Source organism: Haliotis rufescens, unplaced genomic scaffold (genome assembly GCF_023055435.1).
Source record: "Haliotis rufescens isolate VD_foot unplaced genomic scaffold, xgHalRufe1.0.p SCAF_11, whole genome shotgun sequence".
NCBI lineage: Eukaryota > Metazoa > Mollusca > Gastropoda > Lepetellida > Haliotidae > Haliotis > Haliotis rufescens.
This window is the reverse complement of record NW_025963791.1, coordinates 14,900,619-14,913,533: the sequence shown is the minus strand read 5'-3', so window position 1 is coordinate 14,913,533 and position 12,915 is coordinate 14,900,619. Positions and strand designations below refer to the sequence as shown.

The 12,915-nt window shown below is 38.4% G+C and overlaps 1 protein-coding gene across 4 annotated transcripts in view; it reads left to right on the top strand.

The window, feature by feature from the left end:
- LOC124110627 overlaps positions 1-12,915 on the top strand; it is a 120,236-nt gene that overhangs the window by 37,537 nt on the left and 69,784 nt on the right. For all 4 annotated transcript variants that reach the window (XM_048392282.1, XM_046469936.2, XM_048392284.1 and 1 more), the window contains 17 exons: positions 704-835; positions 4,756-4,935; positions 5,317-5,439; positions 5,577-5,765; positions 5,958-6,089; positions 6,401-6,586; positions 6,831-6,965; positions 7,851-8,039; positions 8,151-8,282; positions 8,406-8,591; positions 9,447-9,581; positions 9,702-9,878; positions 10,002-10,130; positions 10,336-10,527; positions 11,483-11,608; positions 11,832-12,017; positions 12,537-12,662. In XM_048392282.1, the coding sequence (XP_048248239.1) occupies positions 704-835; positions 4,756-4,935; positions 5,317-5,439; positions 5,577-5,765; positions 5,958-6,089; positions 6,401-6,586; positions 6,831-6,965; positions 7,851-8,039; positions 8,151-8,282; positions 8,406-8,591; positions 9,447-9,581; positions 9,702-9,878; positions 10,002-10,130; positions 10,336-10,527; positions 11,483-11,608; positions 11,832-12,017; positions 12,537-12,662 (2,655 nt within the window). The remainder of the gene's footprint in view (positions 1-703; positions 836-4,755; positions 4,936-5,316; positions 5,440-5,576; positions 5,766-5,957; positions 6,090-6,400; positions 6,587-6,830; positions 6,966-7,850; positions 8,040-8,150; positions 8,283-8,405; positions 8,592-9,446; positions 9,582-9,701; positions 9,879-10,001; positions 10,131-10,335; positions 10,528-11,482; positions 11,609-11,831; positions 12,018-12,536; positions 12,663-12,915) is intronic.

Here is a 12,915-nt window from a genome sequence, read left to right as displayed (position 1 = left end):
AGCCACCTTAAATCTAGTAGCTACTGTCAAGTATTTATAAGGATTCTCAGATGAATACAGCCACCTTAAATCTAGTAGCTACTGCCAAGTATTTTTATGGATTCTCAGATGAATACAGCCACCTTATATCTAGTAGCTACTGTCAAGTATTTTTATGGATTCTCAGATGAATACAGCCACCTTATATCTAGTAGCTACTGTCAAGTATTTATAAGGATTCTCAGATGAATACAGCCACCTTATATCTAAATATCTACTGTCAAGTATAAATGAGGATTCTCACGTAAATACAATCACCTTACATCCAAAATGTGTCAACTATCAAGTATATACAAGGTTTTCTCAGGTCAATGTGACCACCTTATATTCTCAGGTAAAGACAATGACTGTCTACGCAAAGAGTATCAGCTGTTTAGAATAGATAGAGATTCTCAGGTAAAATACAGCAATTGTATATGCAAAGAGTATCAACTGTGTAGAATGTATATTGCTTCTCAGGTAAATACAGTGACTGTATATGCAGAGAGTATCAACTGTGTAGTATCTATGGGGGTTGTCAGGTAAAATACCAGCACAGCAACTTATACCAGTTGGTCATCTGCTGTAATGAGTTTGTGATTTTGACATACATAATCAGAATATTTGTTACGGTAACTATTATGAAAAGCCTATAAACACTCATGGCTCACTATCCTACTTTCAGAACCCCTTCAATGTGGTGCAATACAGCATCATAGGGGATGATGGGAGTCAGAGCTACTTCACCATAAATCCTGGCAGTGGTGAGGTTACACTTGCACAGCCAGTGTTTAGCATCCCGAATACACAGTTCAGGGTAAGTCAGACACACACATACATTATTGCAGTCATAACTGTCATAGATGTATCAGGGACATGTATTGTAGATGTAACACTGTTATAGATGTTTCATGGACATGCAGTGTAGCCATAGCACTGTCATAGATGTATCAGGGACATGCATTGTAGTCATAGCACTGTCATAGATGTATCAGGGACATGTATTGTAGTCAGAGCAATGTGAAAGATGTATCAGGGACATGCTTTGTAGTCATAGCACTGTCATGGATGTATCATGGACATGCATTGTAGTCATAGCACTGTCATAGATGTATCAGGGACATGCATTGTAGTCATAGCACTGTCATAGATGTATCAGGGACATGCATTGTAGTCATAGCACTGTCATAGATGTATCAGGGACATGCATTGTAGTCATAACACTGTCATGGATGTATCAGGGACATGCATTGTAGTCATAGCACTGTCATGGATGTATCAGGGACATGCATTGTAGTCGTAATACTGTCATGGATGTATCATGAGCATGCATTGTAGTCATAGCACTGTCATAGATGTATCAGGGACATGCATTGTAGTCATAGCACTGTCATGGATGTATCAGGGACATGCATTGTAGTCATAACACTGTCATGGATGTATCAGGGACATGCATTGTAGTCATAGCACTGTCATGGATGTATCATGGACATGTATTGTAGTCATAACAATGTGATAGATGTATCAGGGACATGTATTGTAGATGTAACACTGTCATAGATGTATCAGGGACATGCATTGTAGCCATAGCACTGTCATAGATGTATCAGGGACATGCATTGTAGCCATAGCACTGTCATAGATGTATCAGGGACATGCATTGTAGCCATAGCACTGTCATAGATGTATCATGGACATGCATTGTAGTCATAGCACTGTCATAGATGTATCAGGGACATGCATTGTAGTCATAGCACTGTCATAGATGTATCAGGGACATACATTGTAGTCACAGCACTGTCATAGATGTATCAGGGACATACATTGTAGTCATAGCACTGTCATAGATGTATCAGGGACATGCATTGTAGTCATAGCACTGTCATAGATGTATCAGGGACATACATTGTAGTCATAACACTGTCATAGATGTATCAGGGACATACATTGTAGTCATAACACTGTCATAGATGTATCAGGGACATACATTGTAGTCATAAAACTGTCATAGATGTATCAGGGACATACATTGTAGTCATAGCACTGTCACAGATGTATCAGGGACATGCATTGTAGTCATAGCACTGTCATAGATGTATCAGGGACATGCATTGTAGTCATAGCACTGTCATGGATGTATCAGGGACATGCTTTGTAGTCATAGCACTGTCATAGATGTATCAGGGACATGCATTGTAGTCATAGCACTGTCATAGATGTATCAGGGACATACATTGTAGTCATAGCACTGTCATAGATGTATCAGGGACATACATTGTAGTCATAACACTGTCATAGATGTATCAGGGACATACATTGTAGTCATAACACTGTCATAGATGTATCAGGGACATACATTGTAGTCATAACACTGTCATAGATGTATCAGGGACATACATTGTAGTCATAGCACTGTCACAGATGTATCAGGGACATGCATTGTAGTCATAGCACTGTCATAGATGTATCAGGGACATGCATTGTAGTCATAGCACTGTCATGGATGTATCATGGACATACATTGTAGTCATAACACTGTCATAGATGTATCAGGGACATACATTGTAGTCATAACACTGTCATAGATGTATCAGGGACATGCATTGTAGTCATAGCACTGTCATGGATGTATCAGGGACATACATTGTAGTCATAGCACTGTCATAGATGTATCAGGGACATACATTGTAGTCATAGCACTGTCATAGATGTATCAGGGACATACATTGTAGTCATAACACTGTCATAGATGTATCAGGGACATACATTGTAGTCATAACACTGTCATAGATGTATCAGGGACATACATTGTAGTCATAACACTGTCATAGATGTATCAGGGACATACATTGTAGTCATAACACTGTCATAGATGTATCAGGGACATACATTGTAGTCATAACACTGTCATAGATGTATCAGGGACATACATTGTAGTCATAGCACTGTCACAGATGTATCAGGGACATGCATTGTAGTCATAGCACTGTCATAGATGTATCAGGGACATGCATTGTAGTCATAGCACTGTCATGGATGTATCAGGGACATGCTTTGTAGTCATAGCACTGTCATAGATGTATCAGGGACATGCATTGTAGTCATAGCACTGTCACAGATGTATCAGGGACATGCATTGTAGTCATAGCACTGTCATAGATGTATCATGAGCATGCATTGTAGTCATAGCACTGTCATGGATGTATCAGGGACATGCTTTGTAGTCATAGCACTGTCACAGATGTATCAGGGACATACATTGGAGTTGTAACACTGCCATAGATGTATCAGGGACATACATTGTAGTCATAACACTGTCATGGATGTATCATGAGCATGCATTGTAGTCATAGCACTGTCATGGATGTATCAGGGACATGCTTTGTAGTCATAGCACTGTCACAGATGTATCAGGGACATACATTGGAGTTGTAACACTGTCATAGATGTATCAGGGACATACATTGTAGTCATTACACTGTCATGGATGTATCATGAGCATGCATTGTAGTCATAGCACTGTCATGGATGTATCAGGGACATGCTTTGTAGTCATAGCACTGTCACAGATGTATCAGGGACATACATTGGAGTTGTAACACTGTCATAGATGTATCAGGGACATGCATTGTAGTCATAGCACTGTCATAGATGTATCAGGGACATGTATTGTAGATGTAACCCTGTCATAGATGTATCAGGGACATACATTGTAGTCATAGCACTGTCATAGATGTATCAGGGACATACATTGTAGTCATAGCACTGTCATAGATGTATCAGGGACATGCATTGTAGTCATAGCACTGTCATAGATGTATCAGGGACATGCTTTGTAGTCATAGCACTGTCACAGATGTATCAGGGACATACATTGGAGTTGTAACACTGTCATAGATGTATCAGGGACATACATTGTAGTCACAGCACTGTCATAGATGTATCAGGGACATGCATTGTAGTCATAGCAATGTGATAGATGTATCAGGGACATGCATTGTAGTCATAGCACTGTCATAGATGTATCAGGGACATACATTGGAGTTGTAACACTGTCATAGATGTATCAGGGACATGCATTGTAGTCATAGCACTGTCATAGATGTATCAGGGACATGAATTGGAGTTGTAACACTGTCATAGATGTATCAGGGACATGCATTGTAGTCATAGCACTGTCATAGATGTATCAGGGACATGCATTGTAGTTATAGCACTGTCATAGATGTATCAGGGACATGCATTGTAGTCATAGCACTGTCATAGATGTATCAGGGACATGCATTGTAGTCATAGCACTGTCATAGATGTATCATGGACATGCATTGTAGTCATAGCACTGTCATAGATGTATCATGGACATGCATTGTAGTCATAGCACTGTCATAGATGTATCAGGGACATGCATTGTAGCCATAGCACTGTCATAGATGTATCATGGACATGCATTGTAGTCATAGCAATGTCATAGATGTATCAGGGACATGCATTGTAGTCATAGCACTGTCATAGACATATCAGGGACATGCATTGTAAACACATTTAATAGATGTATCAAGGACATGCAGTTTAATTATAAGACCTTAGCATCAGCTATGTGTACTTAAATCATATGTCTTGGATAACTTTATCAGGAACATATATTTTGGCCCTAAGACAAGTTCAGTAGTATCAACGACATATAAGTTGTCATGAGAGTCTGTGAAGGTAAATGAGATTATGTTATCCATGTGACAGGTGCGACTCCAGGCAAAGGATGGCTCAGGTCTCACTGATGTAGCAGTACTCACTGTGTACATTCAGAGGAACCTCTTTGCTCCTGTTTTCTCTCAGACAACTTATGAGAGAGTCATTCAGGAAACCACTCCTGTGTCCACAAGTATCCTCAACCTGTTTGCCCAGGACAGTGACCAAACGGTAAGTACTGTGAATGACAACATTTTGGGTGAAAGCTTGTATCAGCTCAAATATACCATAGTGTATTTCTTACCATAGCTTTTCATATTGGAATAAAAGAAAGGTCTGTATCATTTTGAAAAATGATAGTTGTTTCAATTTAAGTTGTTGATAAAACAACTTTTAGCTTTTGTTTCAGATTTCTCAGATATATTTTTATTCCACAAATTTCCTGTGCAGGGGTTTATAGACTGTCTATTTGTTTACAGTTCTTCATTAGCATCAGCTAAAGTATCATAAATTTGATTATCCTCAGAAGAATATATATTTGAACCATGAGTTTATGTTACAATGTGTGTCAACGATTATATGCAGTCTTTATGAAGTGTCATGATGTTTCAGGCTCCCTACAGTACAGTCAGCTACTATACAAGTGGCTCATCAGACAGATTCCTTGTGGATGTCAACAATGGAGTTGTATCTGTTCGACGCTCACTTATTGGTGAATCTGGACAGACTTTCACAGTAAGTAGGCACTTCAGTCATTGCTGGAATAGTTATTAGGGATTGAAGAAAAAATATACTTTACTTTTGCTTTTGTTTTCTGTTTTAAAAGCTACTTTGCCAAATACATGTAAGTAACAAAAACGATTGATGTTCAGTTCCAGGTGTATGCTCAGGATGGCGGTACCCCTCCACTGCGTAGTCAGTTTGCCACAGTTCGCATCAATGTGACACGGAACAACTTTCCTCCTGTGTTTATCAATGAGCCATACAGCCAGTCGCTGCTGGCAACCGCAAGTGCAGGAGATGGTGTAGTCCGAGTTTCAGCCTCTGATGCAGATACTGAGGTTTGTCTGTCAGCATACAAAATCTTTGTCTGTGAATAGTAGTATCAGTATAATGTCACAACACTTGATGGGCATCAATATCTTAGTCTAAAGAGACGTTGGACTGGATCCTCTTCAGTTTTATTAATGTTGACGTTACAATGTGAAGTTTTTGCAGGTTTCCTTATTAATGGAGATATGTGTTTGTTTCAGTTTCCCTTCAATGATGTAAAGTATGATATCATTGGCGACGACAATGCTCAAAACATCTTCCAGATCGATGAGTCCAGTGGTCAAATTTCTCTTCGCAACACCTTTGGTGGTGATGGTGCTGAGCTTTACCGGGTATGGTCACCTACAGAGTGTACACATTATGGAAGGGTGTGGGCATGCTTACAAATTGTTTGTACAGTGAGGAGGGAAGGGGTGCCCAGATCATGATGTTTGTCCCAGACAGAAGTAGTTATGCCAAGGATGTTTTTCACATAAAAAATATAAGCATGAGGTCAAACCCTGAATTTCATTAAAACATTTTGCCTTTGATTGCGTTTTATCTTTAAATTCCTTTTGAGATTTTTCTCTCTGCAAAATTCAATATCTTCTCAACATCTGTCTTGTCACCACATTTAATGTAAATTTTGCTTGTTATATTTCAGATCCGAGTACGAGCACGAGATGGTGGCAACCCACGTCTGTCAGACATCACTGTTGTGTCCGTCAATGTAACCCGTAATCTCCGTGCACCTGTTTTCAACACCCCCTCTTACACTGCAAGGATTCTGGAGATCACAAACTTTGGGGAAGTTTTCGTATCAGTCTCAGCTCAAGACTCGGACACATCGGTATGTATTGCATGATTGAGATGTTGAAATGTTCATGTAACCAATTCACTGTTTCAAAAATATTACAAAGACACTTATATTTCCTCATTACTGTCTGTTAATATATTTCTTATATTTATGTATCATTTGCAGTACATAAAATGAGGTTACAAAGTTAATAGGTAATTCATTTTTAAGAAGCTACATTGTGTATCATTGTAATTTGGTTCTTAAAATTATTTTGGCAAACACTTGAATGTTTCAGGCCCCCAACAATGTATTGGCTTACCAGCTAACGGGTAACTCTGAATGTCAACGATACTTCGGCATTAACACCAATGGAGGCTTGTATGTGCAAGCTGATCTTGTCGCAGATCCCACCAGGGCTTCACTCTACACTGTAAGTAGATAACATATGGTTGCGCCCTTCCCCCATTTTTATCCCCCCGCATCAGGCTTTATTATTATCCGGAATTTTAACCAAGGGCAGGTAGTCCTCACTGTTTTTCCCAAAGTGAAAGTACAAACTGCACATGAGCATGATATATGTGCGGTAGATACCAGAGACAACTACGTTTTTACTTTCAGAATTCAAGAATTGTATGGATCAACTCTGTCATTTCAGACCAAATCAAAACACCAGTAGCATAGTGCTTGGGTGGGAGGGGGGAACTGTAAACTCTCCAGATCTGATCTGTAGAACACTGTTTGCATATATTTGTATCATATTTGGGGAGGTAATATGCATTTCATTAACTAAAACTGCACATGTTACCCAACAAGGGTCACCAAATATTGTATTTATCTCAATTGTTACTCTGTTTGAACATTTACATTTTGGAAATTCATACAATGAGATGAGATGAGTAGAGATGAACTTGTTTTATGACATCATTCTTTTTTTCCATGATAACTATATGTCATAGTTAAGCTTTTATAAAATATCATGTCACTTGATATGTCTATGAGCAATTGTTTTATCTGTAAAGAATTGACTTCAATATTTTTGTCTGTTTATGAAGATATACACTTTGCATAAATAAAGAAATACTGAAGTCAATTTTTAAGAATAAATAGGTTAACAATAAGAACTTCATAGACTGCTTATTAATGTTTAACATACAAAACCGTAGACAATTATACAAAGTCAGTGACAATCAGTCTCAACATTAAAAACCCTGCACAGTAATCCAATAGAATACCATGGAATCACTTGTGATTTAGTCATTTTAATTTGATATAGCCTGTTCACAATGGGAGTAGAATGATTTTATGTGTGTTTCAGTGTCAAGTATCAGCCCAGGACCAAGGCAATCCTCGACGGGACTCCACCAACCAGGCCACAGTGAGCATCAATGTGATCAGAAACACAGCCCCACAGTTCATTGGTCTGCCATACAATGCTGTACTGCAGAGAAATGTCACCACTGGCACTGTCGTCGGGACTTTCGCAATCAGCGATAGCGATACAGATGTAAGTTGAGGTACCATTTGGCACAGGTTGAATCTGTTAATATTGCTGCTTTGTACAGACCGTTGGGATGAATGTCTGTCCACATGTGTAGTAATATTTTTTGTTTTTCAGGCACCTTTCAATGAACAGAACTACAGGATACTTGGTGATGGCAATGCCCCTGCCTTATTCAACCTGAATGGAAACAACGTAGTGGTTACTAGCGCAACTGACCTTGCTGCAGAAGCTCTCAGTTCATATACGGTAATTAAAGTTTGCAGTCACAAGATGTACATTTTTTTCAAGTCAGATGACAAAGTGTTGTTTTTATGCTTTTTTAGACTGAAACAATTGTAAGCAAATTTAACTGTATTATTTCACTTTCAGGTTCGTCTTGAAGTGAGAGATGGCGGACGGTCTGCCCTGTCAGCAACAGCTGTGATGAACATTCAAGTGATCCGAAACCTTGCAACACCCATCTTTAGTAATTCGTTCGTTGAACGTAATATTAATGAAAACTATCCAGTGGGTGGACTCATTACTATCCTCAATGCAACTGATAATGACCCTCAGGTAGGAACTCAAGGAGTCATTATAGCATGCATCAAGGACTCTAAATATTCACCCTGCTATTTTGATTCCTTTGTGTAGAAAATGTGACAGAATACTGAATTGTGTATGCAGTGTAGAACAACAATCCTGCATTACATAGGTGCACCAAATAAGGGAATTCTGAATTGCACTGTGTGTAGCATGAGAGAGTACTGAATTGTGTACGCAGTGTGGATTCACAATCCTGCATTACATAGGTGCACCAAATGAGCGAAGTCTGAATTGCACAGTGTGTAGCATGATAAAGTACTGAATTGTGTATGCAGTGTAGAACAACAATCCTGTATTACATAGGTGCACCAAATGAGGGAATTCTGAATTGCACTGTGTGTAGCATGAGAGAGTACTGAATTGTGTACGCAGTGTGGATTCACAATCCTGCATTACATAGGTGCACCAAATGAGCGAAGTCTGAATTGCACAGTGTGTAGCATGATAAAGTACTGAATTGTGTATGCAGTGTAGAACAACAATCCTGTATTACATAGGTGCACCAAATGAGGGAATTCTGAATTGCACTGTGTGTAGCATGAGAGAGTACTGAATTGTGTACGCAGTGTGGATTTACAATCCTGCATTACATTGGTGCACCAAATGAGCGAAGTCTGAATTTCACAGTGTGTATGTAGCATGAGAGAGTATTGAATTGTGTACGCAGTGTAAAACGACAATCCTGCATTACAAAGGTGCACCAAAGGAGCGATTTCTGAATTGATTAGAGAATACTAAATTCACATTGTAACTTATTGTAAATTATTATGTTGACTGATGTAAAAAATCGGAATTAAATTTATGCTAATGAATTTGTATTTTCAGGCTCCCAATAACGTGCTGACATATCTAGCCCTTAACCCAAGCGGTCCAGAAGCTGAGTACTTTTACGTCAATCCCATCAATGGAGAAGTTCGTACACAGAAGTCTTTCATTGGGTCAGCAGTCAGGCAGTTGGATGTAAGTTAAACTCAGTTTTTCTTTCAATATACGTCGGATCATGCATATATCTGTTAACTTCATTTGTTGATTTTGGAATCTGGAAGCATAAAGTAAGCTGTGTTGTGTTTTTTGTTGTAGTTTTTGGTGAGGGTCCAAGATGGTGGTAGCCCCCCCAAGGCAGCTATAGCTACAGTGCGTGTTAATGTGGCTCGTGATGACCAGTCACTGGCTTTCCGGCAGACCAACTACGTGTATACGATTGTGGAGAACACCCCTGTCACAACCAATATCCTCAATGTTGAGGCAATACCAGGGGTAAGACCTATCACAGTTGGCAACTCTGTCAGATTTATGTCTATTTGAAACATAGTCTTTATAATACTTTTTGCTGTTTCTGCCATGATTGCATGAAATATATATTTTATGTTTTGTCTGCAGCCTGATGTGACATACCGACTTACTGGCTACAGTGATTCGGGAGATTTCTTCAGTGTCAACCCTAGTAATGGGCAGATAACTCTCATCAAGGACCTCACAACAGATGTTTCAAGGCGGACAACTTTCTATGTACGAGTCAAGATTATTTCTTTTACAATTTGTTAATGTTTCAAAACTTTCTCTTATATAATTAGTAATGGGTAATCCTTTTACAGATCCCTGATGATAGGATACGAAAAGATTATAATTAGCATCTAGTTATGTTTTGAGGATAATACAGTATGTAGAAACTAAACCTATTAAGTTAACCTGTGATTGCTTGTTTTCTCCTCAGCTTCAAGTTGAAGCAGATAAGCAGTTCACCGTCAACCTTCAGAAGGCCACTTCCAATGTCACCATCACAGTGACAAGGAATCCAAATGGTCCTGTCTTCAATGAAACTGACAGCATCTATGAGGTGACAATTGATGAAACCCGTGAACTGGGGTCGACAATCCTTCAACTGTATGCTCCTGATGCTGATCGGGTAGGTTTATTTATATGAACATATCTTTATGGAAGTTACCTCAAAGATTTTTGTCCCTCAATTAAGCCAATTTTGTTTTAAATTTATTAGAACCCAACACACCTATTGAAAGTTTTGCATTTTCTTTATATTTGGAATTATGATTATGTTTTATTTACCTGATGTATTACATGTTATCCATGCTGTCAATTGAATTGCAGTTTAACAATGCATTATCTAGATGTTATGAATGTACAGTTGTATGTACCATATATTGCTGTGTGTAAAGTGAGTTTTTCATACCTGGAATTAGGGGGCTTTCAAGTGGGGGGCATCATATACACAGGGTGGAAGAGTTTTGATGTTTTTCCCCCCCAACACAGACATAACTGTGAGCACGTAACACTGGAAATACCATGTCAGCAAGTCCGTAACGAAGTACACAAACTAATCATGTAATTACACGGTCTGGTTATAAAAACAGTTCATTATATATCTGGACTTACCTTTGTAATCTATTTTATTAATTTTATTCAAAATTTCATTCAATATTGATTATTTTCAGTTCGGCAAAATTGTATGTGAAGTGATAACTCGCATAACTCACCGTTATTTACAGCAACCACCGTCATATTACTGCTATTGAGGCCTTGAAAGGAACTTTAGTTGATAGAGAATGTATATATATAACATAAATGCCATCGGCAGTGATTAGTCAAATTGTTCCATAAGAAAAAAATATCCGGCAATAGCAATGAGCTGTACCAAAGTGCTACGCTTATGGTTATTAATTTATTTCAAATATATATAGTAAAATACTACTAGGATATTGGAATAGTACAAATTTCCAAATTTCCCCATTGTTTAACATTACAAGGTCAATTTATCTTTACCTGGGCAAGTAAAACTTTTTAGTTAAGTTCTAACCCTGTAAAATATATCTGATCATCATTTCATCAATGCTTTGTTAATGCAGGATACAGTTCGCTATGAAGTGATAAACTACCAGACTGGAGAGACAGATTTCTTCTACCTAGGACCTTTCAGCGGCCTTGTTCGTGTTGCCAAACCTTTGACATCCACCAACACCAGGAGGTTTGAGGTACCCTACTTTCTCTGTTGAACCACTCTCTTCAAGTGAATGAATGTTGCTTGTCAGATGCCAGCTGTAGTGATTAATCAAGTGATATATCAAACACAATATTCCTTAACAGATTTCTACACACTGCATCCCTTATCACCTATCAACATGTATATACAAACCTGATAAGTATCGGTGATTTTTAGATGAAACAGATTCTTTATGTTGTTTGAATGTTTTCCAGTTCACAGTTCGGGCAAGGGATGGAATGAATCCAGAAAGATCCTCAACTGCCAGCGTCATTGTCACTGTCCAAGGTGACAACCAGCCACCAGCATTCATCAATGAACCATATGTTTCTGGGATCAACTTCAATGATCCTGTTGGAACCCGTGTGTATACTGCACAGGCAATGGATCCTGACATGATTGTATGTTATGCATCATCAAAATGTCTGCTACAAGTTTAATTTTTATTTCCATTTAAAAAAATAAATCCTTAAATATATCGCGTCTTTAACACATGACCTTGGCATTGAAATGCTGCAATACTAAAAACAATGTGATCCAATATAGCGTGCAGTTACTTTCCTTTATGCGCACACTGCTTTACTGCGCATCTCGTGTTCTGGTCATGGCAGCAATAGGAGTTTGCGTGTTTGTTTGCAAATTTGGTCAATGAAAACATGAAATGTACGATAAAATATCACTAGAATTGATGATTTACAAATTCAATGGTATTTGTGTACTGTATGCCAGACAATGTTTTATATGCAGAGGTTGAGATTACATGTGTATTTGTATTTGTGTATAATAGCAATCAGCTGTTCACACATGTTTGATTTATACAAAATTAATTTTGATAACTTTAATAGTATGCATGTCAATAAACACCGTTGAATCATCCATGATGTCACAGTTACCATGTTAAATATAATAAACTGTTTCAGGGAGCAATGAATTACGAGCTGACTGGACAGTACTTATCAGCACCAGCCTTTTTCCGTGTGGACAGAACGTCGGGTGAAATATTCCTGTCTCAGTCAATAGCTGCAGAGAGTGCTTCCTCATACACCGTAAGTGTCTAGAACACAGAAAGCTGCATTATCATGGGAGTTTCCATGTCCTGAGTTCATTCTTCCATTGTGAGTTCTTCATATCATGTTAGTTTCTTGTGACACTGTAAATCCTTGCTGTCATGTGAGTCCTAAGTGACACTGTAATCTCTTTCCTATTTTTAAGTCCCTTACAACACTGTAAGTGCTGCAATATTGCCTATGCAATGTAAACTTAATCTCACCAACTCACACCAAGTGCAAGGATAGAAAT